This window comes from Protomyctophum parallelum (assembly GCF_964188405.1).
Source record: "Protomyctophum parallelum genome assembly, chromosome: 6".
Classification (NCBI taxonomy): domain Eukaryota; kingdom Metazoa; phylum Chordata; class Actinopteri; order Myctophiformes; family Myctophidae; genus Protomyctophum; species Protomyctophum parallelum.
In genome coordinates this window covers 34,893,984-34,921,128 of record NC_139701.1, presented here as the reverse complement: position 1 = coordinate 34,921,128, position 27,145 = coordinate 34,893,984, and the positions used below count along the sequence as shown (strand labels likewise).

At 41.5% G+C, this 27,145-nt stretch overlaps 2 protein-coding genes across 4 annotated transcripts in view; one reads left to right on the top strand and one right to left on the bottom strand.

Annotated features, from left to right (window-relative positions):
* Positions 1–19,658, bottom strand: part of dnai3 (dynein axonemal intermediate chain 3) — a 30,828-nt gene extending 11,170 nt beyond the window's left edge. Inside the window, exons 1-16 of one of the 2 annotated variants that reach the window (XM_083767184.1) lie at positions 19,551–19,658; positions 19,389–19,436; positions 18,806–18,865; positions 14,135–14,319; positions 13,298–13,402; positions 13,002–13,157; positions 11,672–11,871; positions 11,081–11,197; positions 10,281–10,471; positions 8,963–9,087; positions 7,944–8,033; positions 6,933–7,025; positions 4,220–4,342; positions 2,045–2,118; positions 1,698–1,848; positions 1,413–1,509 (exon numbers count right to left, since the gene is read on the bottom strand). In XM_083767184.1, the coding sequence (XP_083623310.1) occupies positions 1,413–1,509; positions 1,698–1,848; positions 2,045–2,118; positions 4,220–4,342; positions 6,933–7,025; positions 7,944–8,033; positions 8,963–9,087; positions 10,281–10,471; positions 11,081–11,197; positions 11,672–11,871; positions 13,002–13,157; positions 13,298–13,402; positions 14,135–14,319; positions 18,806–18,865; positions 19,389–19,436; positions 19,551–19,599 (1,864 nt within the window). In that variant the 5' untranslated portion in view covers positions 19,600–19,658. The remainder of the gene's footprint in view (positions 1–1,412; positions 1,510–1,697; positions 1,849–2,044; positions 2,119–4,219; positions 4,343–6,932; positions 7,026–7,943; positions 8,034–8,962; positions 9,088–10,280; positions 10,472–11,080; positions 11,198–11,671; positions 11,872–13,001; positions 13,158–13,297; positions 13,403–14,134; positions 14,320–18,805; positions 18,866–19,388; positions 19,437–19,550) is intronic. The other variant, XM_083767185.1, reaches the window with a different exon arrangement.
* Positions 19,659–20,520: 862 nt separating this feature from the next.
* On the top strand, positions 20,521–26,878 carry mcoln3b (mucolipin TRP cation channel 3b). 2 transcript variants are annotated; one of them, XM_083766386.1, is made up of 14 exons: positions 20,521–20,598; positions 21,573–21,790; positions 22,448–22,624; positions 23,213–23,366; positions 23,777–23,855; positions 23,994–24,090; positions 24,399–24,498; positions 24,630–24,742; positions 24,879–25,028; positions 25,133–25,234; positions 25,653–25,775; positions 26,229–26,435; positions 26,527–26,663; positions 26,794–26,878. In XM_083766386.1, exons 2-14 carry the CDS (start codon positions 21,575–21,577, stop codon positions 26,837–26,839), a joined length of 1,701 nt encoding a protein of 566 aa, XP_083622512.1. In that variant the 5' UTR covers positions 20,521–20,598; positions 21,573–21,574; the 3' UTR covers positions 26,840–26,878. The 2 variants fall into 2 exon arrangements, with proteins under 2 accessions (XP_083622512.1, XP_083622511.1); XM_083766385.1 differs by having other exon boundaries at positions 26,527–26,861.
* The last annotated feature ends 267 nt before the right edge of the window (positions 26,879–27,145 follow it).

The window sequence follows — 27,145 nt, the reverse complement described above, 5'->3', positions numbered from 1 at the left end:
CTGTACTAGTTTTTCACTATATTATCATATTGAAGTATATACCACTGCCTGTGCTGGCCAATCTACAAGCTCACACCGACACCTTGCAAGCTTGAAACGTGTTTATTCTAATTGAATTGACCCATTTTTGCGTCTTTTGCTAGTGATGTAATCAATTAATCATTTGGCACCAGCTGTGTAAAATAGGATTTTTCTTTTCCATCCTTTCATGTACTCTTTAGGCTACATATAAATATGTTGCGTTCACACAGGGCAGATTAAACAATGCAGTCTACCATTTATTGTCAAAGGAAGCTATGCGACATGAAGTTCATTACTAGTGGGTGATCATCTGCAGGATGGAAGCATAGGAGACGATAAATTATACACAACTATCAGAGCTTGTACACACTCTGTCCTCCACTGTAATTCCACAGAGTTCTCGTCTGAACACCGCGGCCGCGGATTCCATTCGGGACTGATAATCACCAGGGCTGGACTGGGTCAAAACTTCATCCCTGACATTTGGCCCAAAAAAATATTAAAGCATTCATTGGGCGGCCCACTGGACATTACGTCCAGTGGCCAGTCCAGGCCTGATAATCATAGACGAGTTTGCAAAGCTGTGCTTCGAACGATGTCATGTTGTCCTGTTTAACTTTCAATGTGATCTATCCATGCCGATCGTGTTTACGTTTACAACTCAAGGTGCCGGCGGAAGTGTCATCCTCTTTCAGAAAGAGGGGGTCGAGCAGAGGAGGAAAAGCCTTCTTGCTCTCTGCTGCCAAAGCTCGCCAGGGGTACTTTCCTCTGCTTGCGTCGAGGACCGCTGCTTGCGTTGCATTGGGGGTCGTTCCCAGACTGACGGACGCAAGGGGAGGAATTTATCTCCGTTGCTTAGTGCTTTCTGCGTCGATTATGTTCGACTCTGTAAAGCACTTTACCTGCACATCACCATTTGCAGCATACTGTATGAGTATGTGCACACAGTATGTGATTGCATGTTGCATGTTTCGACAATGAGTCAGTCAGTCAGTCAGTCAGTCAGTCAGTCAGTGTCAGTCAGTCAGTCAGTCAGCCAGTCACAGCTGCACAACAAGGCAGCTGCCCCGTTCTGTCTCTGAAGGCTTGTCTACAAGCGTATGGCCTGGGGCGCTCGCTGGCCAAGTGGTCCAGGCTGAGATTCACGAAAGAAGAACACACTTTTCATTTACACAATGGGCTATACACATGCATGGTTTTCCCACCTTGTTGTGTGGAATGCAAATGAAAAGTAAGTGATGCATGTTTTGAGAATGAGAAAGATGGGCAAGGTTAGGAGGTGGGGGGCCAGAGTTGGAAATGTAAAGAATGGAGGAATTAGTGTGAATACTAAAAGTAAGAGCAGAGGTGGGAGAAGGAGACAGATAAACACAAGAAATGTACTCCCTCACCTGCATTGCTACCTGTATGACTGTCACAGCTGTTGTCTTCCAGGCTAAATTTCAAAGGGCTGTATTCCCCACTGTTATCAATCTTTGGCAGAGCAACCTGCCAAATGTGTTGAGAAGAACAATTTTAACTTCACAAGTATTAACAGGCACACACACGCACGCTCACACACAAACTTGTTGTGTCAGGTTAATCAACTGATCAGACATACAGACATATTGTACACATGAATGACTGGCTGGCTATACAGTATATATCATACTGTATATCATCACAGTATATCATACCCGGACTAGTGGTTTCCAGATCAGGTCCAGGTGTCTGAATGTCTCTGGGACACCGTGGGGATTCTCCAGGATCTTCTCCTCAACCCTCTGCTTCCTGTCTGTCACTGGGGTGACCCTCTGGGAAGCCCGGATGTCCCAGAACATCACACAACTGTACAGAGGACATGAAATAGAAACACAAGAAATATGACATATAGAAATATTACTGGCCAAATATGAAGACAGATGATAATATTTCAATCAGTATAATGAACAGGCATACTTGTACATCATAATTCAAATCAACCACACATCCCTTGCATTAGTTGTGAGCAGACAGTTCTTCATTATGATCAATGTCTCCTTACCAGTCGGGGGCGCAGGTGACAAGTTGAACACATACATTATTGCTGTTCTCGACCGGTACCCCCATCCTCGTCACCTAGTAAGCCATGGAGAGGGTTAAGGAATCAGCAACATCGTAGAACCTACTATTCCTAGAACCAACAAGGCTGTTGCGTAGATTTATGTACAGTATGTATGTAAGTATGTACTGTATGTTCCCTGGAGGCACTTTGATGATTGCCTTGTTTTACTTAAACAGATGACTGTCTGTGTGTTTTATGACTCTTTGATGTATGACAGTAGGCTGCACGGTGACAGAATACAAGCTTTTTACGAAACTCCTCAAAATCCCAACCAGCCAAACGTCTCAGATCAGTGGTGCTTTCATTGGGGGCGGCGGTGGCTCAGGGGTAGAGTGGCCGGATGGTAACTGCAAGGTTGCCATTTCGAACCCGGGCTCCCCCAGAGTTAGTGTCTCTGAACCCCTAATTGCTCCTGATGTGCTGGTTGGCTGGCCTTGCATGGTTTCCGCCGCCATCGGTGTATGAATGTGTGTGTGAATGGGTGAATGTAATGCACAATCTATGTAAAGTGCCTTGGATAAAGGTGCTATATAAATGCACCATTTATTGTCATGTCATGATGTAGAAACCACGATATTTGAGGGATAAACATGGAGATACAGTGGAGTTTTGCAAGTGCTGCAGTGCTGCGGTATCCTGCTCAAAACTTGTGAGGGACTTGTTTGTATCTGTCAGCCATGGTTGCTGCATGCACCTCACTGAGCCCAACAATAAGATTTGCTGGAAAAGCCTGGTGATAATGGCATGTCATATTATGGGTTTCATGTGGTTTCCTCCAATACCATCTGTCAGTGTCTGTCAGAGGATTAATGTCAGAACTCAGAACGGAGTCAACTGACCCCATGTGGTATTTTGACAAGGAGCAATATTTATAAATGTCAGCAGTGCCACTGATGCCAATTAAGGCAATTGGAGTCAGGGGGGGGGGGGGGGGGGGGAGCATGCCTCTGCCTTTGATAACCCCCTCTCTTGATTTGTTTCACTGGTGGGGATATGACTGAATAAAATACAGTATATCTTCAAGTTATGCATATCTTCAACAGTATTTTGGAATACGTTGAGATAAGGATAGGCACTAATAAGCTTTAAGCTTCTGCCTATGCCTTTTCGATCACCTAAAAAAGAAAAAGTAAGTTTTTGTGTAATGTCTCCCTCTTAAAGATCGAAATAAACTACTCATCATACATGCAATTCATTTTGGGAAAATATGTTTATATTTATTTTTATATTTATTATTTATTTCTGATAATCAGAATTAAAAAAATATTAATACAAAAATATGTTAACCACATTAACCATGACGTTCCTAATTTTTTCAAGATAAAGAAATAGTAGCATAGTGAGTGTAGTATAGGGCCTAAGTGGGTTAAGAAAATGCAAATCGAACCGTGATTATGACCCATCATATTTTTCAATTCCAGTTATGTTCCATAAAGCACATGCCACACAATTTCCCAGAACCACATTCCTTTTCAGTGTTGTGTTGCCTATCGCCACTGGCTTCTCACCTTTATCACCTCCTTTCATGTGGCCGCTGGCACCCCACCTTCTGTCAAGATCTTTACTGTTTATGGTTAAGGGGCTTTTAAGCCTGGTTGGATTACAATCACTGAAGTCATTATCCCAAAATTAGATGGAGAACCCTTTTAAGTCAAAAGTGTTTTACTATCAGCGAATGAATTAGGTGTGAAGGCTGAAAAGCATCTGTTACTGTATGTGTTGAGTTGCACTTGGTGATTAGGAGACTTTGTAAAAGTGTTTACTAGAGATATGATAAGACAAAGCCAAGTGGGCCTGAGATCAAGAAATCACTGAACAATGTATCCAATGTTCACCAGGATGTAGAAGTAGTCCTACAAATAAAACACCTTATCACGATGTATTTATACTCAACAGTAAAAATCTACAAAGATATGTATAAACAGTATATATGGCTAATTCTACTTCATATCACATCTTCCCCTGACAGAAGAACAAGTTATCTAATCTTTGCTACTGTAACATTCCATTAATGACTCACGCACCAAGTAATCAGAGTTCCTTCCATCTACAGTAATATTGCTCTCTTGACTCTCCAGGCCCCTTCAGCCCTTATCCCCAATACGACCCCTGTACCTCAAAGGTCTCCGGCAGCCATTGGACATCAGTAATTGGTGCTTTGTGACTGTTCTCAATGGCAGAGACGGCACAGTAGCGCACCACAGGGGTCTCGCTTTCTCTTTTCTCTTCAAAGTCCTTCTGGGAGGGCAGACACAAAGAAAGGATGCAGTATTGAATGTTACAGCATGGATGGAGAGTTGGAGACCTCTGACAATTCAGTCCTAAAATGCAGAAGCTTCCAAAAGTGGTACCATAAAGTACCTACCCCACCTTCCTCATCATGTTTCCATATTTAACCACTTTCAACCTGGCATTTGGGCATGTAGGTGAAAACAAATCTATACAAAAACATCTATAAAATATTCTTTTAAATACGAGCCCACAACACATCGCAATGTTAGTTGCTTTTTTGTGCTATTAAGTTGTTAATACTGCCACGTCTGCAGCACCTTATTCTTTTTCGAATAGTAAGCACAATTGCAATGAGAAAAACACTAAAATAAATATTTGTTTATAGCCGATCCTTCAAGTGTTTAACCCGTGTAAAATATTCAAAATACCAAATAGTTTAGTCTAACTGGGTATACCATAAAATTGTGCTGTGACCATAGTTTCCTTCCAACAAGACAGGTACAGTATAGCGCAAGCAAGCACTTGCTGTGGCATTGCTTGCATCTTGGAGTGAAAAGTGGAATTTCTACAATGGCCATATTTATGGCACTGCCACTGCCATAATGGAATAAACAGTCAAAGAGCAAGCCAGTGATAGAGTAGATTTCTAGGCACAACTATTACACATTGTCAAATTCACTAAGTGGAAATACCAGCTCAGACTTTGAACAAGAGAACGCTGTTTAGAAAAAAACTGCGTTCTCTTGTTGAAAGTCTAAATCTCTGCATGTGATTCCAGTTTGTACTTTGGCTTTTCTGCTGCCTGTCACTGTGTCTGCTTCTCATTAAAAGGGATCACTGGCTAAAATCCACCCTAGTGCACTGGAATTGGTGCTGGGTAACTGTGTGTGTGTGTGTGTGTGTGTGTGTGTGTGTGTGTGTGTGTGTGTGTGTGTGTGTGTGTGTGTGTGTGTGTGTGTGTGTGTGTGTGTGTGTGTGTGTGTGTGTGTGTGTGTGTGTGTGTGTGTAATCTGTGTATATATTGACTACTAGCTGGGCCATGCTGTTGCTGTTGAGCACCTGTTGTTTGATATATCATGTACAATAAGTGGGAACAAAACAGAAATGTACCCTAGCTGGCTTTCTTCATCTGATAACTTGATAAGTTAGCAACAGGTGCTATTGGAGAGCACCGTTCTGCTGCGCTAGGCGCCTACATAATGGCTTTTAGAAGATAACACTGCTACTGTTTGCACTGCAAACACACAGGGTGGGAGTGTTGGTCTGATTTGCCCATGTTATCTGCCGTGGGATAGCACATATGGGGGGGAGACAATTGCCTTGTGTAACAGCTGGACAATTTGGGCAGATGATGTTGACTCCGGAGAATGAAGAGTAAATAGGGGCAGAGAGAATGGAAGTGGTTTCTGTGTGTGTGTGTGTGTGTGGTGGGGGTGAGCGAGGTGAACCGTGAACGTGGAGGATGGGATTCAGACGAGAGACGGCGAGACAGCAGGGAAGTGTGCCAGAGAGAGGATGAGGGAGGAGAAAGATGGAGGGACGGTGGGAGGTTGATAAAGAAAGCGAGAGAAGGAGGGAGAGACAGCTGTTCCAAAGCAGAGGCAATAAAAAACACACAAAGCAAACGAGGGCTGGATGATGGTGGCATATGTGTCTATTTAAGCACAGCAACCCGGTGGAAGATGTCAGCGGAGGTTAGGCTTTGAGGGACAGTACTAGTTTACTGAGGGCCGTCTTGGGTGGTGCAGTGGGCACATGTCGTGCACTTGTGATTGAAAGTCACTGTCATGTAATCACAATGCTGTGGGTTCGACTGCGGTAAATATGACCGCTTGACACATTTCATCTCCTGACTTTCTCCCACCTTTCCGGTCTTACACCACCCGTCTAAGGAAAATGAAAAGTAAAAATACAAATACTGATTCATAAGGGGTTTACCGACGATGACTATTATTACATGCAATCTGTCAAGCAGCTGAACTGTTTGGGTTGTTGGCATTTAGATAATCATACATTCAAGAAATACACAACCACTTGTGTTGTTGATTTACTTGAGGTTTTGAGCAGAACCCATATCAGTGAGGTCCTTCTAGTCTGAGTGAGCAGTTTATGCATGGACCGCTAAAAACAAAGCAAATCAGTGTTATTATTAATACTATTAGGCTGCCTGTAAACTGTGCCGATAGGAGTGATTACGATCTTTCAACTACAAAGTAGCAGAGACGAGGCACATGGCCATTAGTAGTTTAGTTGGAACTAGTTGTGACAGCTGTGGCTGGCTTGAAAAGGACTGTCGGGCACTGCATTCCCATCTAATGAAAGGCTGGGGATGAGGAGAGAGACCAGCGTATCATCAACGCTCCCTGTCATACAGCACCTTTGGAAAGCACAGCCTGTCCTTACGGTAAATATACCAAAATTCAAGTCTTTAATAAAGCCATGATCCATATTGGTATATAAACCAAAGCACCATCACCAGCAGTCGAGGAAGTAGAGTAACAGATGGCAACAGCACGCATGCCGGATGCTGTTACGGCATCACTGTGCACCCCAGGGCCATTTAAAACCAACTCATAGGAGGATATTGGGTACTTACGAAAGCGTGGGCATTGACAGAGGTGTTCTTTCCACTGCCAGCTTGCATCCCCAGCAGCCGTTCGCTGTGAGCGGAAATGTCCCATAAGACAACCTGAGACGACAAACAATGCAAAGTCAATTACTGGGGATCAATTACCTGCAGCGAAACTGTAGCCAAGCACACATCCTGCCATAAAGCACATCACCCATACTGTATCCATCCATCATAACTACACCTTGTTTCCGTATGGAAACAATAGAGAGCAGATTATGAATAGCATATTGATAGGGCGGGCCTATTCTCTAAATGTAATTCATATTTTTGAGGGGCGCCTCCCATATACAGGTTTAATGTTTGTTGTGTCTCAATGTTTGTTATGAATAGTTTTCATTTAGTTTTAGTCACATTTTAGTCACCTGGAATGTTTTAGTGTTTGTCTAGTTTTAGTTGACTAAATATCATAATATTTTAGTCGACTAAATCTACAGTTGATTTAGTCGACTAAAATGTATTTTGATGTCATCGTAATGACTGTTGTTTACACTTGCTGAAAATAGGCGATCTACAAGCTCGAGCTTGTAGATCGGCTATTTTCTGCATGCAACCATGTGTAAAATGACTTACTGGATCTCTTGTCCACTAGTCCCTTCCTAACATTTTAGTCTAGTTTTTATTTGTTGACGAAATTGTCAGTATATTTAGTCTTTTCATCATAGCATAGTTTCCATTTAGTTTTCATCAGTGGAAAAAGGTAGTCGACGAACATTTTTCGTCGTTTTAGTAGACAAAATCAACACTGCTCTAAAGTAAATCTCAACTAGACAAGATCTCCACAACGTGTTGTGTTGTCAGCTTCTATATCAGCTATTCTTGGCAAATGTTCACCTTATTTTGCCCATTATAGGGTCTATATCTATGTGGTTAAGAGATGGAAAGGGAGACAGCGAGGGAAGGAGCAACTGAGAGAGATAGATAGACAGACAGGTAGCTACGTAGACAGGCAAGCAGGCAGAGAGTGTAGGTCAGCACCTGGCCATTCATGCAGCCGCCAACGATAATATTTGGATCCGAGGGGCAGAACTCGAAGGCAAAGACGTCGTCTGGGCACTCCAGCAGCAACTGTGAGCGACACAAATGAGAAACCCGCACACACATTGCAGAGATATTACATTTCAAAGTGGAGACTTTCATGTGTTGGGTCTCTGCCATCTCAAGTATTTATTTATTCTAGTCCATACAAAGTTCAGCTTTTAATCCTGCAAGCCAAGCATATACGGCATGATCCTATTTCACCAGACGTGAAAAAATACCTTGCAGGATTGTTTTACAAAAGCATTCATTTTTCAGTGCTATGCTTTCATTCTTTTGGAGATATTTAAGTCAGCTGCAAAAATGAACTCCAGTAGTTAAATCCTTTAACGAAATCTTGAACTAAATAAATGTCGTCGTCCCCCGTCCCCCCTATATATAATGTCTCTCGTTTCTCTATCCAGGATCTACTGCTATTCTCATAGTCATTCCAGACAGTGAAACCTAACCGTGATGCATGCAGCAGTGCAGAGCGTGCATGCACAACTCACATTACTCAGTGAGTAGTTTTGCAGTTCATTTTTATTGATTGAGCACCTCCGTTACTTTTGCCAAACCAAACAATGGTGATGAATGACAGCAGAAAGCAAGTCTTTCAAGCCATTTCTTATGAAAGGTCATCTGAAAGCAGATCTGACATGAGAGAGAAAGAAACTGGTTGTAAGCTGTCAGTGAGGATTTAGCAAGAGAGAGAGAGAGAGAGAGAGCGGGAGAGAGTGTAACTGCATGAGCAGACAAATCTACGTTTTAACCCTTTGTGGAGTGCATTTGATCTTCTCATCACTGTCTAACAAGGGCAAAGAAGGATCTTGAGTGTGTTTTGTGTTTTGGTCCCATAGACACCCAGATCAGATCTGAGCCAAGAGAGAGAGAAAAAAAAGAAAAAAAGACGAAAGAATTAAATCCTTTGTGGCTGTGTAAATATAGACAGTGAAATGAGAGAGGAGTGATTCTCATACCTGCGGGTTGATGGGGTCTGAGAAACTCCAGAAGAGAATGAGGGAGGGGTTGAGGAGCAGCTTGGTAGAGTGGTCGATCCGCTCCTCAAAGGACACTCTCTCTGTCATGGCCACTGCTATCACACCTACAGTATAGCACAGCCGAGAGCCGACCACACATCATCGTCAATTCACTGGACAGAACACCCCTCTACTATACTCCCACCGCAGTCGTCCTCTCTTAATCTTTCTTGGGAAAGTGGAAATTGGAATTACTCACGACCTCCGTCTCCTAAAGGAACGGCAGGGCACCCACATCACACATACAGGAAGTTATGGCTGTCTTGGTTTTGTCTCTTCTGCCAAAGTGCAGGAATTATGGTGTGAAATTTTTAAATCCATCTCATGTGAAAACGTCATGGTAATTTTCCAGCATGTACTGTATGCCTACTGGCGGAATCACAATTTCCCATGTAAATAAAAGGCTAGAAATCAATGTACCAGGACATCGTGATGATAACGTTGACAAAGTTGGCAGATCCAAGTCAAGTAGCCAACCAGCATGGAGAGTCAATAACTTCTTTCTTGACCCATCCAATGACAAACCATTCCCAGGATAGTAGTGTGCTATAGTTTTTTATAAAGGCGCCATATAGATTGTATCTAGTAGCTTTTTAAATGTACTGTATGGACTGGTAGTGTAACATGGCTGAAAACATCACGGCTCACGGCTCTTCCTTTTATTATGATTAGTTTTCTCTGAGAGCTATTCCCATCCCATGAGAGAAAGAATTAGTGCCATTCCCATGAAATAATTAGTGCACCAAGAACCTTCAAAAGCATCTCCTTGCTATGATGAGGCGTACACAATTGTGTCTTTAAATGCCCAAAAAGACAGTTCCAGAACAGCTTCTTTCCAAGCGCTACATGTACATCCATCTCGAATAACAAATCTATAATGATATTGAACCTTTTTCAAAAACGGGCACATGGCAGTGTGCATTGCACCACAGCACTTTATCGACAAGCTGTCTCCTACTGAGCATATATTCTGGAATAGAGGGTATGCGCATGCTTAAAGTGAATGGCACACCGAGTGGCAAATCGAGTGGCAAAGCAACATGCAAAGTGAGTTTAACATTGTTTAACGTTGTTTAATGCAATCAGATATGACTTTTCTGTGTGGATGTTTGGGCTGTCAAGGCCAGAAAAGTAGTTTTTTGCCACTCAGTAGGCATTCCTGGTTTGATGATGATGTCACGCGCATACCCTCTATTACTACCTTTTTATTTGAGCTAGTACGAAAAGAAAGCTTTTGTGACCTGCATGTGTACCTCACCGTTGATGGTGGGGTGCCATTTGATGTCACTGATGGTCTTCTCCTTGCTGTAGTTGAGGTCTGTGAAGGACTGATACTCCTTTAGGTGAGTGTCAGTCTTTCCTCCAAAGCTACTGTCCTCCTCACTCAGGGCCTTGAGGTCATCGAAGAATACATCCATAATCTCATTCTGCTGGATGGCTATATCAAACCTGCAATAAAAGATTGACAAACTCATTTGAATGGTGAGCAGACTATTTTCTTCCATTTAAATGTCTTGAGTGTGAAATGAGTAAAGATTTTCTATGTGGATCATGATCTTTTATTTCAACAATCTGTACACACAGTTATGTACATAACACACAGGGTGTGGTGAGTGAGGCCAAATGTCAGTGATTATTATTATGGAACACTCTCTGAGTTACAGACCCATTAGGGTCCATTTGGTTCCCAACTGTTCCCTGGCTGGACCCCATGTTGAGAACCACTGTTTACAAAGCTTATGGTAGGCCTACACGGCATTGAAACCGCAGTGTTTCACCTTTGCAGGCATCGTTCTATAGGTCTGGCAAGAACAGACAAGCACATAAATACAAAATGTGTTGTGGCTGGCAAGGTAAATGGTCTGAGTCATTGTCCTAATATACCTGTGAATATCTTGACACGGCTCACATTTTAATAATGGATGTTCATTGGTCCCCTTGAGGCACGTGCAGTAAAGTATACCTTTTTGAATTGGCTTTCACTCAACCCATACATTAAAATATTGCCCCTAAGAAGAAGCTGAAGGACACATCAATCACTGAATTGCTCCTTTTTACCTAGAGGCCACAGAGTTGATGAAATTCTTCAGATTCTCAGATTGAAGTAGCCTTTCTTTTTCTTCCTCGCTAAACTCTCGTGGCTCATACTGGGTGCACATATTCTTTGGATATTTCCTGTAAAAAGGTACATTTGTTTAGTAAGAATAGTAGAGTAGGAATACAATTAAACAATAGAGATAGACAGATGATCGTATTATTAATGCTATCGGGTGAACATAGAGATTATAGGACTATGACGTTCAGTTTGAGGGTACAAAAGCAGGAATAAATGCACTGTACAGTATATGCATTGCAAATGTCTTAAAGCTGCATTACATAAAAATCATGTCCTATACCCGAGATCTGAACTCCGGTCTTTCAAGTGGGAGACCAACCTTTAAATACTTGATCGTCCAGGGGAGACATTGATGTTTAACAGGGCTACACCATGAATCAGGGTCTAAAATGGAATAGTAGGGAGGCCTCTTCCAACCACTGCAGATGTGCTAGCTAGTCATATTTAAGCAATAAAACCTGTATTCGATGAAATTTGCAGATGATGATTAAAGCATGAGCATGCGTCATTATTTCCAAGCACACTGACTGTACCACTGTGTCTGCGTGCTGGAGCTTTGGACGGTGGAGATGGCCTGGACCCCATAGTGCCTCTCGGTCTGCTTGATGCTGAAGTTGAGGTCTTGGTAAGGAGTACACTCTATGAAGCCATCTTTAGCATCTGCCACATTCCGGTCAGAAAAATGAACAGGCGCACCAAACTCCCTCCTTATCCTGGAGAACCTGTACCTCAGCTGATTGGAGGCGAAGAGATCAGAGGCGTAAAATGGTACGGAGACAATCAACTCATTGATTAATGAATCAAAGAATTGATCCATTCAAATAATGATCATGAATATAGTCTTTTGCACTAAACGCTGCATTGTGATTTGTGTGGCTTCATTCACACAAAGTAAGATAGCTACAGACAGGAGGACATGCCGTTAAAGGACCTATAGCATAAAATTCTACTTTTTCAATTTATTTTGTGTTTTTGGGGCTCCCATATGTGTTTTCTATCCCCACAAATAACCAATTTTGAACAATCAGGCTTTCATATCATAAGTGCTTTAATGGAAATTGCTCTCAGGAAGAGCTCAACTGATTTTGGCCTCATCATGATGTCATCAATGTCACCCTACTTTGTATAATTCCTCCTCTTCCTCAGTCTTCAGTTCCAAATTTGCATTTCCACTTTGTTTACAATGTCCACCATTGTTGATTTTCCAAGCTGGCATGGAATGGAAACAAGCCTGGTTTTATCTAGCATCAAATATTAAATAATCTGCATATCAGCACCCCCACCACCTCAGGACATTGTGGTACTGCAGCTAAAACTGCTTTCAAAGTACAGAAAGAAATGACAAGGACTGGTTATATCAGAGTGGTGATTGAGGAAACCATTATAAATAAGTTTGAGGGACATAGACAATATGATATTAAATATAAAAAAAAGTTTTAAAATGCATGTTATTTCTGCTTTAAACTCTACGGCTGTGCTGCAAAAAAGTGTTAATGTGGCCCGGACCTCTACGACACCTAAGCTACATTCAATGTAGCCTGATAGCGTTGCGTGTTCGAGTCCTGATCCCGACGGCCTTTACTGTGTGTCGCTCCCCACCACTTTCTCCACATTTCCATGTCAGCCTACTGTCCTATCAATAATAATGGCACAAAGAGCCCCAAAATAGGCCCAAGCGGTTGGGCGCCTAACAACGTGTTGCGGGTTCGAATCCCGATCCCGATGACCTTTGCTGCGTGTCACTCTCCATCTCATCATCTTATCTCTCTCCATTTCCTGTCGGTCTACTGTCCTATCAAAATTTGATAGGACTATTTAATAGTGACACAAAGTGTTAATGTAACTCCTCTTACTGTCCAGTACCTTTGATCTTGACTCTGTGACAGATTGGCCCTCTATCTCCAGCTCACTGCCCAGTGATATCCATGTCTGGGGCTCTGGGCTCTTCTGGACAAACACTTCAGACACCTCATCCTCAACGGCCTCCTCGTCTCCAGCCTCTAGAGCAGGGCTGGGCAACTATTGGGGATGAAAAAGGAGATGTTCAGATTGCTGTTGAGGGCATTACATAATATGCTATTAGCTAATAGAAAACCTCATGTGCTGTAACTAATGTTTAGCATTATTAGCATCATCAGCATCACACTTGCATGGCTTACACCGAGAATTCTCTCCTTGGCCTCTGGCGTGAGGACCAGGTAGAAGCTTTGTCCATATGTGAAGTCTGAGTCAAACACCAGCAGGATCTCATCTTCTGGGTAATCCTATACAATACCAACAATACATAGATGATACATTCAGCATACGTTATATTATAAAACATATTTATGTATATACATGCATGCACGCAGGCAGGCACGCACGCACACACGCACGCACGCACACACGCACGCACGCACACACACACACACACACACACACACACACACACACACACACACACACACACACACACACACACACACACACACACACACACACACACACACACACACACACACACACACACACACACACACACACAAACACACACACACACACACACACACACACACACACACACACACACACACACACACTATATATATAAATTTATATTTAACATTAATGACCCAACACCAGATTTATGTGTTGCAGTCCGGTGTCTCGCCCCGAACATAGACAGTCTACAAGCTTGTTATTTCATTAATAAGCTCTTCTCCGGCCATTAGTTCAAACATTTTTTTTTTTTTTTTTAAGTTTGATGGACTTGAAAAATATAATGTCAACATAATTGTTTTTTAGTTTTTTTAGTTTTTGCCAAAGAACACCTGTAATTGTGCTCTGGACAGCCAGTGGTCCGTGAGCCACTGGTTGACAAACGGTGACCTAGATTGTCCGAGTGAGTGGGATGCTAAGCTCGTTCCCATGGTCCTCCAACATTAGGGTCTGTGCATCTTCAACATGGCTTAGGGGTTTTGTCTGAGTGGTACTGTGTGACAATGGATGAGTCTTACCAGCACAATCTGCTTCACAGGGCTGAAATCAGACACCGCCGCCCTCGTCTTCATGTCCTGTACTATGTCGTCTTTTCTCAGCAGCTTGTAGGGGTTGTCCCCTGTGACGTCCTCGTCGGCACGACAGTCAAACAGCTCCTGGGTGGCTGAGGTCAGGACCATGGGGAGGATGTCATCGGGGTGACCTTGGTGGTACAGGAAGCACTCAAGCTATTATTAACGTTTTCTATCTTTCCTTTTCTTTAATAGGAAAATGTATTACATAATCTACTTGTTAGATAGGCTACCGCACAGGTACACTAGACAGGTGGGCTCATGGAATGGCTGTGATATACTCAAAGGTTATCGGGATTTTAACCTACAATACATGGTGTATGCATCCCAGCATGCTAAAACACCTGGATGTCACAATTGTCACTTATTTGTTTCCCCCTTTTATATCATTTTTATTCCACGATTTTGCAACCCATTTTTTCACTCAGTGTCAATTATCTAATGTAATCCTGGGCGCTACACTTCCTCTGCTAACCTGGGGGGGCAGCGGACTGACCTAATGCTTCCGTCTATGCATGAGGAGTCCAAGCTTCTTTTCACCTGACAGGGGAGTGTTTCCCCGGCCGGACATAGTGTGTGGAAGGAACGCGTTATTCTGACCAGTTCCTTTCCCCTCCATCAGGCGCCCCGGCTGGCCAGGGGGAAGTAGTTTAGAGACCAGGATTACTGCATGTTTTTTGTAAGCGTACCTAGGGGACACGGGGAGAACATGCAAACTCCACACAGAAAGGCCCTTTCTCCAACCCCGCCTCGGGTATAGGCACTGATGACGCGGAGGAGAGAACACGCACCCAGAGCTCACAGCATCCCCAGCGGGAATCAAACCCAGGACCCTCTAGCTGTGAGGCGACAGCACTACTGACTGTGCCACCGTGCCCCCTTTCAATTGTTGCTTCTGTCTGTTCCTTTGTTTTGTTTTAATCATAGCATGGCATTTCAGCTTCTACAGTAGTTTTGTCTTTATTTAAACAAGAGGTAAAAAGAGGTGGTTACAGAATCAGAGCAGCTCAACATATATAATGTATGCTGAATGAAGGTAAGAGATTGTAAAGTATCACACTAGAGAAAACAGAATGAGTTATGCCTGATTTATAATCGGTTTGCATGTCATGTCGCACACCGAACATACAGTAGATGATCTATAGGAGGGCTTATGAGCTTGTAGATCTGCTATTTTCGGTGCGCAACTCTGCTGCGCAACTAATACATCAGGCTTAACAGACAATTTACAGCACAGAAAACAGTTAACATAATTATGGCAGACTGAAGAAGTGACTACAGTTATAATAAAAGTTAAAACACATAATGTACAATAACACAAAAAGAGAGTTAAAGATGTATATACAAAACAGCTACTGCACCCCACCGACAGCAACCTTATACGTACAAAGGGGGTGCCGCAAAATGCTTAGCATTGAGTCACCCAACCTACACAAAGTGACAGAGTCTCACGCCTGCTTTCCTGATCAAACATACAACCTCTGTGAACCTCATCTTTCCCCTCCCTGAGGGATGGACCACCTTGCAATATATACATTACCTGCAATATCATAGACTGGATCCAATGACTAAAACTAACAATTTTTTGCTGCATCATATTTTTACGTGGGTCAAGATATGGATCTATAAACTCAATACACATAATCGGCCCAGTTAAGACATTCGACCAGTATGTTGCACTAATGTAAAGGTCCATGAGAGAACTGCAGCCACCGTTTCAATAAACAATGTATGGAGATTCCCTTGGATATATAAGCATCGGCTGGGTCCAGTGCACGCTACAGTAAACAAGGCTTTGCATAATGATAGTTTTCATCCCGCTTGTGGTCTCTTCAAAGTCTTTCCATAAGGTTGCTCAGGGGACGCTGGGAATGCTGAAGTACAGCTTAAGTAACCACTTCCCAACTGGGTGTGTCAGCCTTTTCTACGCAGACCACTAAGGGCCCATGCCAAAATCATTGTAGTGGAAACTCACACCCTTCATTTCACACAGTAATGTGTCAAGTTTGGCACTTCTATTCATGGGAAATATTTGCTCGAGAGAATAAAGACAGGATGAGGTGCAATGTGCCACAGCCTTGTATAACACCCTTCAAAAGTTATATCACAAACACACAGGGGATCTATATTAGTCAGGGCCTGGTTTGTGCTGCACAGACCATATTTTACTAAAAACATACAGTCTGAGACAATTCATGTTGTTTATAGCCCTGGTAGTGGTGGGGCTCTAAGGATGGCTGGATGGCAGTCTTTGGTCCCAAACGATATAATCTCGAACATTACTGCTGGGACTGCCATGGAGATTTCTGGGCACCTTCATGTTTCCCGGGAGATTAATCATAGGCCAGCTGACTTTCCATTTGCACACAAGTTATCTCAAAATCTAAAGGGCAGATTGCCATGAAACTTGATGCACACATTCACGTTCCCTGGAAGATGACCTCTATGTATTTGAGTGACCTCCTGATATTTCCTTTAGCACCATCCTCGGGCCAAAATTGTGTGTGTGTGTGTGTGTGTGTGTGTGTGTGTGTGTGTGTTCGTGCGTGCGTGTGTGTGTGTGTGTGTTCACTGTTTACAGTATGTGTGCGTGAGAGTGAGAGTGTGTCTTCCCATCTTAGCTGCCACCACCACCACCACAAAGTGACTTTAAGAACTCTTCTATTACCATTTTTACGACCAACCCACGTAAAAGCTATATGACCTAATCTGCGGTAAAAAGATACACTGTTCGTTTGACCCGTATTTGACCAAAAGCATATTTTCAGGGCCGGCCCGTTGAATATAAAAGAAACCCCAACAATGAGGAACCGTGAGTGAGTAGAGATAATAAGCTTACCTGTAGACATGTGCATGTCCAAAGGCTATGCAACCGTATACATGGGCTCACAGCAGAAGAATGCATATATCTTTCCTATAGCTCTCATAGATAGCTCTGATGATTGGGCCGTGTCATGCTCATTACATCACCACTTCATAGTAAAACAGGCTTGTGCCTTAGGCCAGTGGGATCTCAAACATTGTCATGTCAAGGACAACCAAATTGATATGAATTTGGCCACAGGCCTCCATTTGAAATTATTTTGTTCCAGGTACCCCCATAAAAGAAAATGGGTCAAGATTTCTCAGATTTTGAAGAAGAAATTTTTTTTGCAGATCCCTAAGCTCACAATGTGGCACAGTCTCTAGAGTTTATCTTTTAGTGGGTGACATGACAATGACAAAGAACTACTCACAATGTTTTGTTTTATCATAGTCTTGACTTGTGGATAATTAAGTTTATACAAGTATAATTCAATATTTGTTTGAAAGGGTTTAACTGCATTTTAGGTCAATATTATTTTAAATGTATTATGGTATGTGGTATAATAATCATCAGACAAAGCAGGTAACTAAACGTCAAAACATCTCAATTTACTGTTTTCACCTTGTTCTAGTATGTTCACCTTATAGTGAAAACTGACTGGAGATCAACTGTATTGTTTTCCCATGACTCTTTGTGTTAAAACACTCCGCCGGTCTATTCAGAGAGCAGAGTTCAGGTTGCTAATGGTTTATTGAATTTCATGGGAATCAGTAGAGAAACACAAGAACACTGCAGCTGTATGAACCAATTTAGATTACAGAGTTTATATCAGACAGCTTGTTACTGATCCACTCGACCTCATAGCAGGCCAGCTGCATTATTGTGATTTCAACTTCCTTTGGCATCTCATTTCCTTTTTAATTCCCCTCATCTTCCCACTCTTCATTATTATAGTGAGTCATGTTGATGACTTCATTTAAGTCATCAAGTTGACATGACATACTACACAGTAAAACATGTGTTAAAGGAGTAGTTCACCCACAAAATTAATTATTTTCTTTCAAAAGGCAGACCTCATGAAGACTTGAATTCATGATTGTTTTGTTTGTGTCGCATTCCTGAGCCAATAATAATTGGCCTAGGATTTTTTTGGGTGAACTACTTCTTTGAGTAGTGTATTATTTTATTATTACTAAATGTTTACGGTATGTTCAAAAGTGAAATACATTTTGAAAATACATTTTCAGGTTGGGATACCAATTTCATCCAATTAGGAGGAGATATAACTCCACAAGCACAACTTCTCAACTGCATGTTTATAGTGTTCCAGGTCCAAATTGGTTTTATTTAATCACTGCAACATCACATACTTATCCTGTATGATATATATGTTTTTTGTATTATTATCCTGACCTGAAAGTGTATTTTCTGCTAACTGAAGAAACAGGAAGACCCCCTGTTATTGAACACTCTATATTGGTGATTACTACTGCAATATAGAGACATTTAACACTTATATCAACAACAACAACAACAAATATCACTTACACCACCTGTAATTTAACTCTGAGTGTACAAATGTAACCCTTATGGGTCTATTTGGTTAGCCTACATTTGTACACTCTTAGAGTTACAAATGGATAAAATAACTGGGGGCTTTACTGTTACACACTTGTATTGTTCTGCTTTTATTGGATATAGCACAGTGGAAGCAGTATTGTCACCCAGAAAGAAATCTACAGTCAGACATGTGTAACCAGTAAATATACTGGCTGGTTTCACATGTAAGCTACATAGGAAAGTTTCCTTACCATACTCTGCAAGACTCCCCATGCCAGAAGGTGGTGTAAGTAGTACATCTTCCTTTTGGTCTAAAGTGGAAAATAAAAGGAAACCACCTTGGTATTAAAGATATTTAGTAGTATATAACAGTCCATTTGAACACTGAGTGTAACCTAGACCTTTTATGGTCATCCAGGGCTAGCTCTTTAGGCCTGACAATGATGACCTGCATTTGGTTGACAGTGCGTTTTTATTTTTGATAGGCCTACAAGCACACACAACCACTTGACCGTCATATACAATTGTACTTAATTAAATGTAATGCTTAAGATAACTATATGAAGTATTTTATTCTCCTGAGAGGCCCACCTCACACCTAAATGTATGATATTGCTACAAGCCCTAGCCCTACTACATCTCAAAAGAAAATACAAATAAATCTATAATCATACCAGGGGAGACATGTAAGCAGTATGTTGGATGGTTCGTGTGCTCTTTTCGTAACCAGGAAAAAGGGAGAAATGAGCTACCACCAATAAACTAGGCGTACTGTTTTTCTATATGTTAATGTTACAGTAGAGAACATCAAGGCTTCTATTCCTTACAACTTACCAGACTCTGCAACACTCTCCATGTCAGAATACAAATCTTCCTTTTTGTCTAAGAGTGAAATGAAAGAAAGACACCTTTGTATTAGCAATATCGCTTTTAATTGGTAATTGTTAAACGTAAATAAATGTGTATAAATGTTAATGTTATAGTCAACTTGCTCACTTTTGCTTTTCCTTGCACTGACAGCGCTCTTTCGTATCTTGGAGGGCATGTTTGTTCCTGTAGGAGGCTTGACTATACTGTAAGGGGCAGTAATGACATGTTTATCTAGAATAGTCATTCTAATAATGAATGATCCTATCATATATTTTTTATACGTTCTTCTTATGAAAATGAATACGTTTTTACACACAGCAGACTACCCCACTTTTGTAGTTTTGATACATCAATTCCCAATGCAAGAGCGACATCTTGTGGTATATAACTGAAACGTTCACTGGGGCGAATAGAATTTCATGGTACACAGTGGGCTACTTCTAATTAAGCTTATTGCCTTTTTTGTTTGTTTGTTTCTTTAATAACGTCACAAAGTTACACGTTGCTAACAAACAACTGGCCTGTCCACATGTTGATGCAAACAATAATGTTAACAATAACAACAGAATAACTAGAGTGCAGGGTTGAGGGGTCTGAGTAGCCTATAGGCTATATGTAGCTTATGAGTCATGACTAGAGTTATGACCAATTTAATCTAAACAGTAAACAGCACTGTTTACAGTTAATAATATGTTCTTTCAGAAATACACCCACACTCACAACAGAGAACATAGCGGCTATAGGCTACGTACGTGGTGCACTAATAAGAATTACCCTTCAGATCTTTGCAGTTGCAGTTGCAGTGCTGTCGTGCCGAGATCCTTGGAGTTGTTTAGTGTGGTTGCTATAGTTACATCGGTAAATTATACTGACAGCTTCAACAGCCAATCACGTCCACCATTTTAAGGCACACCTCGATCTACTTAATTTTTCATGACCCTTTCACTTGCCTGTCTGTGTCTGGTGAGCTTTTGTGGGAAGAGACAATACAGCTTTCAGAACAGGTGCAGCACAGTTGAATATGGATCAATACCAACCGATCAGCAAGTGAAACCCATAATTGAAGTCAGAGAGGACTGGACAGAACAGAAGGAAGGCAGGATCCACCGCAGGTGCACAGGTGGAGGCGATCAATCAAATTGACATTGACTAACCTGCTACGTCACGTTATAAGGTAAGTGATGTTACCCACACCACTGTTAGTTATCCACTGGACTGCATGGTGCTGTCAGATATAGTGTAGCATAATAGATGACTAGGATTAGACGCAATGGTAGATGATCATCATGATAAATTATCTAACCGCGAGATGCTGTTTATTATTCAGCACGGCTCACACGGTAGCTCAGGTAAGACTACTAGTGTTCGAATCAATGATTGAAGCCCTGAAACTTTAGACAAACTCTAGTGGAGGTAAAGTTAATTATAGCCTACAATTTGCAAAACAACAAACAGTCCACGTTCAACACCAGCTTTTCAGGCCAAGGAAGGACCTCAGTTAGTTAAATTCACGTACAGCTTATAACTATGAGGAAGCCTCACATATGCAACTTCAACTTGATGAGACTCATGAGAGGCTTTCTTTCAAAGCTATCATCATATTTAACTGATCACTGTCTCACCAATGTCTGTTGAGACTGGGAGATATGAGACTACCTTGGAAGTATTCCACATGTTTTTAGTGGATCCAAGTGAACCTGCAGGTGTATTGTTTAAACACATTATCTTGGCTAATATGTTGGATTCATGTTTGTGTATTTTTCAGACATTTACATTAAAGAACTGTTGAACACTGCAATTTAAGCAACAGCCATACCTGATACAGCTGGCTGCCCTCTGGCATTTTAATGGCAATCCAAGTCAACAAAAAGCTCAGTTTCTGTACAGTTATGTATATAGCCTATAGTAACTTATTAACCATTTTGGGGGGTATTTACTTGTGTTTGATCCCACCACAGATATTTTGATAGCATCTTTTAGTTATTTGAGCTTCATTCTCTATTCTAGAATGTAGCTCAAATAACTAAATGTAAACGCGTAACATTATAGCCTAGATGTTTAAGCCACGTAGTACCTCATGACATCATGTCTCCCACATTTGCCTATTTCCTCAAATGTTAATGTGTTCCATGCGTCATGTCATTTCAGACATGGAGGAGTCCACTCAGTCCAGTGACCTGTACTCATCAGTGTGTGGGACAAATGGCCTCCCCTCCTGGGAGAACCTGGACCGTGAGAACGTAGAGAACCTCAGGAGGAAGATCAAATACTACTTCATGAACCCCTGCGAGAAGTACCAGGCTCGTGGCCGTAAACCGTGGAAACTCATCCTGCAGGTCATCAAAATCGCCATAATCACAATTCAGGTAGTGCATTCTAATGTGGTTTGAGCAAATGGGTCTGTGACTGCTGTTTAGAACAGTGGTCCAGGGGCCCTCAGGGGGGTACCAAATGGACATGTACGGGTTTGTAACTCTGGCAAACATGGAACCAAAGGAAACGTTTGAGAGACACTGGTTTAGAAGTAGGGATGTACTGATGAGACATTTTGGCTGCTGTTATCGCCGATAACCGATATAACCGATGTCGATATGATCTGACTCATTCTGTATTACATTTTTATAATTTTGTCCATTCTGAAAACACTGAATTTGAAAAAAGCAATGCCTCTTTATTCCAAAACTAGAGTTGCACTGTTATTAATCTTGGCCCATATCCCAACATAAATAGCTTGAATGTAATATTTTTATTTAAAAATGTTCAAACTTGTTGACTCTTTTGAAAGCTTCCCCAGAAAACACTGATAGAATTTGCAGCCTTCCTCGTAACAGGCTCCCCCCCCCCCCCTTTTTTAACCTAATTATTATGAAATATATCTGCTAAAACCAATATAATATTACGGATATTGCATTTTAAGGCCGATAACGGCAGATACCGATTTGATGACAGATTCATTGCCCATCCCTATTTAGAAGCATAAGTTGAAGTTGTACGTGTTACTGACTCAATTGTTCTCATGCCAGTTGGTGTCTTTTGGACTGAGCAACCAGATGGTTGTCACCTTCAAGGAAGAAAATCTGATGACATTCAAAAACCTCTTCCTGAAAGATTATGTCGATGTAGGTATGGCCTACATCGACACATATGCTCTCTACAAACAGACAGATGTCTATGACCATATCTACTTCATTATTGAACAGGTACTTGGAGGCAATATTGTTTGGTTTCTTGTTATTCGAACTACAAAATGATGTCATGCTTGTTACTTTTTATAATATTTTTACACCCCTTGGAAGTCAAAGTCTGCAAGTAGTTCCTTATTCCTGAATCTTTATGTTTTGGTGGCGTGACAATACGAACCTTTTGTTTTGTATTGTCATCAATTATTGATGGAATCTTATTACTTCAGGAGCCGAAACCCCTATAAAGTTCTAGGACTTCGAAACCCCTATAAAGTTCTAGGACTTTGACCTGGTCAGTGGTCACTACTCGCCTATGCTTAAATTACGGTTGAAGTGAATTATGCTCAGATAAGATTATCTCAAATAAAACTACTCTTCAGGACAAAACAATTACCGGTATTCTGTGGATATCATGTAGGTAGGCTGTCTTTATCTCGGGTTAAGTTTGAAAGGGTACGCTGTAAAATCCTGAGTGTATTTTTTTTTAAACAAATTGATCATAACACTGCATATTTTATGGTGTACAGTGGCCATCGTGTGTTTACGCAAGTTTGATGTCAGTACTGTACATGCCATCTGAGGGGTTTCTATCATTGATATTTGTAGTATGGACGGCTTCGCAACATCTCTGTAGGAAATCATGAGTATGAGATGAACGGTGGAATGTACACCCCCATGTCTCTGTGTCAAGCATACTACAGCAATGGTACCATCTATCCTGGAAATGAGACCTTTGAAGTAGATGCCACGGTGGAAACTGGTAGGATATGGATATTTATTAGTAGAGGTGCTCCGATCGGCCGCCAATCGGTGATCGGCCCATTTTCACTGCAAATGTGTGCGCATTTTCCGGCACATAAGTCTGACACCCTAACCTCACAGGGAAGCCACAGGTGATTTCTAACCGGCAACGCATGTCGGGAGCCACAGGTGAGTTTTAACCAGCTATGCATGTGTCTTATCGACGACGCACGTCAGGAGCCACGGCACCGTAAACTGCCACAGTGCTGCGGAAGGTGCCGGGGAAGGTGGGGGTACCCAAAAAAACCTGATCGGAGCACCTCTATTTATATTTGATGAAATACTTATGTATGCCTGAAATTAAATAATGGGATAAGTGAAAAATGATTCCCATTCGAATGTAATAATAAAAAACATCCGGCCTCCTAGACTGCCTGCAGATTTATCCAATGTCCCATCAGTCTGCCAGAGATGCACTACCGGTAACTTTCAAACTACCTTTTAAAAGGTTGGTAAACACTTCATTTTATATTATTTGTGTGTATGTGTGTGAGAGAAACTGGAACATCGTTATCGGTTATTGGTGTATTAAATCGAGTGACAATCCCTGTCTGTCCTAACTTGGCCTGCCTGATTTGACTTTCAGATTGCTGTCTGTGACAATCACCTTTCTCCTCAAGGCTATAAACCTGCAGACAGTGAGACACAGAGAGCTGCCAGATTGCTATGACTTCAATGTGACGGTATGTCACTTGACCCGTCTTTGTGGCTCGAGTTCATTTGTTTCCATGTGACGCAGATTATTCTCTTGCTGCTTTACAAGTAACAATAGTTTTGTGAGGTATTTACTATTTATACATGAGTATACAATGTGGTATGTACGTTTCATTGCATAATCCATTTAAGCTAACTGGAGGACAACTATTTGAGGGATCTTTCATAAGTGTGTGGAGCTACAAGGTTTGGCATGTTGAGCAATGGGGTTTGCCTGTTTGAATGTAATCCTTTGTAAAATGATCTGCTTCCCTTTGAATACCACTTTGGGTAACAGATCTTTTTCGACAACCAAGCCCACAGTGGCAGAATAAAGGTTGACCTGGACAATGATGTGGAGATCAATGAATGTAGAGACTGGAAAGTAACCGGGGTATGTAAGTATACACTAGTGTAAGAAGGCATCTGCGGTCTGGCAGAATTTCCGTGTTTATGTAAGGTTGCAGTCTTGATACTTGCACATACATATTATAAAGAACAAAAGTAATCAACATTTCTGTGTTCTCAGATGCTAGAAGCATATACATAACAGTCCTGTTTGACTGCTTCATCATCATAATGTGCATCATATCGCTAACCCTCTGCACTCGATCTGTGCTCAATGGGCTACAGCTGCAGTTTGTAAGTCAACTAAACACGCATGAACATAAGATGGTAGTCACTCCATGTTGTGATTTTTACCACCCCTCACAATGTTCTCTACCTTATAGAAAACTACTTGTTGCATTGTATTTTTTCCCCTCTCTATTCTTCATAGGAGTACACAATCTACTACAGGAACCACAATGGTAAAGATGTCTCCTGGTCAGACAGATTGGAGTTTCTAAATGGCTGGTATTTAATGATCATCTTCAGTGACTCACTGACCATCATTGGCTCAGTTCTCAAAATTGAGATTCAGACCAAGGTGATTCAATGTTATATTATTATTATTATTAGGGCTAAGATAACTTCTAGGTCAATTAAAAATGGATGTAGTAACAGCCAGTCTGATTGCACACTTTCTTTCAGGCACTGACGAGCTATGACGTGTGCAGCATCTTTCTTGGCACAGGCACCATGTTCGTCTGGATCGGCGTCATCCGCTATATGGGCTACTTTAAAAAGTACAATGTAAGACTGGGTCTTTTTTTATGTTTGAGACATTTTTGATACGTTTGCTCCTTTGATATGATTCCTTTTTGAGTGTCAAACCCAAAGTAATAGCAGCAATCAAATCAATAACCGTATGATGCCATTGCAATAATGATTAGACTAAGGGTGTTCACACACTAGGCAGAATACATAAAGACTTTTGGTGGGTGTGTTCACTGTACCTTTTATAATACTAGACTATAATAAAGCTACTTTGATATAAACAATGTGTTTTGTTCTCAGGAGTTAGTTTTAGCTTTTCATGATTGTTCATTCTCATATAGGCCTACTGATATTATGACTTTTTACATGCAGTATACTAGACACTACAGCTCTGTACTGTATGGGGATCTAGTTCTCTATAGTGTGTTGTTTCTGCTCTGTGAATATCTCCCAGACTCTCATCCTGACGCTAAGGGCTGCTTTCCCAAATGTTATACGTTTTATCTGCTGTGCTGGGATAATCTACCTGAGCTACTGTTTCTGTGGATGGATTGTCCTTGGCCCATATCATGAGAAGGCAAGTAGTGTTCACATTATATCTATGCTATTTTGGGCGAATGTTTGCCCATTATTAAATGCCTAGATTCTAGACTGGGGACGCTAGGGTTCAAGTAGTTAAGCATTCCTATTCCATTGTCACACATGCCACATCCAACCCGGTTTATGCATTTATTCCCAGCTCCATCTGTAGGTTCTGGTTTCACCTGGTGGATTTAGTTTTCCCTGGGTGGGTTTTGTGTTCCAACTTCTTCTGCTCTGAAATGAGTCTCTCAAGATTCAAACTCAATCTACTGTTAGGCCAAGAAGAGAGATCTCCCCGGTCAGGGTAGATTAGGCTTTTGGGCTTCAGGCTGAGCTACTCTGACAGGACCACAATAGAATAGAAGTCCAACAGAGCTGATGCAGTACTCTGAAAATGAAGCGATGATTGATGACCCTGCTGACATTATTTCTCTTTTGTTTGACCTAGTTCCGGACCTTGAACACCGTGTCAGAGTGTCTGTTCTCACTGATCAATGGTGACGACATGTTCCCCACCTTTAAGAACATGCAACATAAAAGCAGGCTGATCTGGATTTTCAGCAGGGTGTACCTCTATACCTTTGTGTCTCTCTTCATCTACATGATCCTGAGCCTGTTCATCACTCTCATAACCAACACCTATGACACCATCAAGGTAAAACATAATGAATTCTAGACAACCATTTAAGCCCCATTTCCTCACGTTCCAAGTTTGTATGACAAGTTTTTTTAATTCATATCTTTAGCAACAACAGGAGAGTGGAGATCCAACATCTGAGGTACAATGGTTCTTGTCGGAGTGTAAAGATCAACCAAAATCGGGGGTATACCGACTAAAGGACAAAACTAAGAGTGGCTGCTTCTTTAACTGCTGCATGCCTAGGTACTGTATGGATAAAGGTCACGTGTTACTTGGTCCAAAGATTGCTTTCAAGGGGTTGGAAATGTAGTCTGGCTTTTTTCTTTTCCCCATTTTGTGAAAGTGTCAAACTTTTTTTTTTTTTTCCTTTCAGATGCAAGGAACATGAAGAGAGGCTGACCTCTGACTCTGAGGCATGACATCAATTCCTCAATGTACTGGGACAGCAGTTTGTGCATGAACAAGGCGGGTGTGACACAGTGACTTTTCATAGTTTAGTTGAAGCTTCAAAGTGATGTCTGATATATTCCTCTCACAAGCATCAGTATAGTCTCCATGATGCTCCTCAAACACCACCTCTAGATACATGTGTTGTGCAGAAAGATATACACTGCATGGTTTTGTCTTCTCCTTAAGCTTCCATTCATTCAGCATGTCCAATGTTGTGAAGATCGCGAGTCTCAGAGTTGAGCCTGTCCAGTTTGTCCACATTGTTTCTTCTGAAT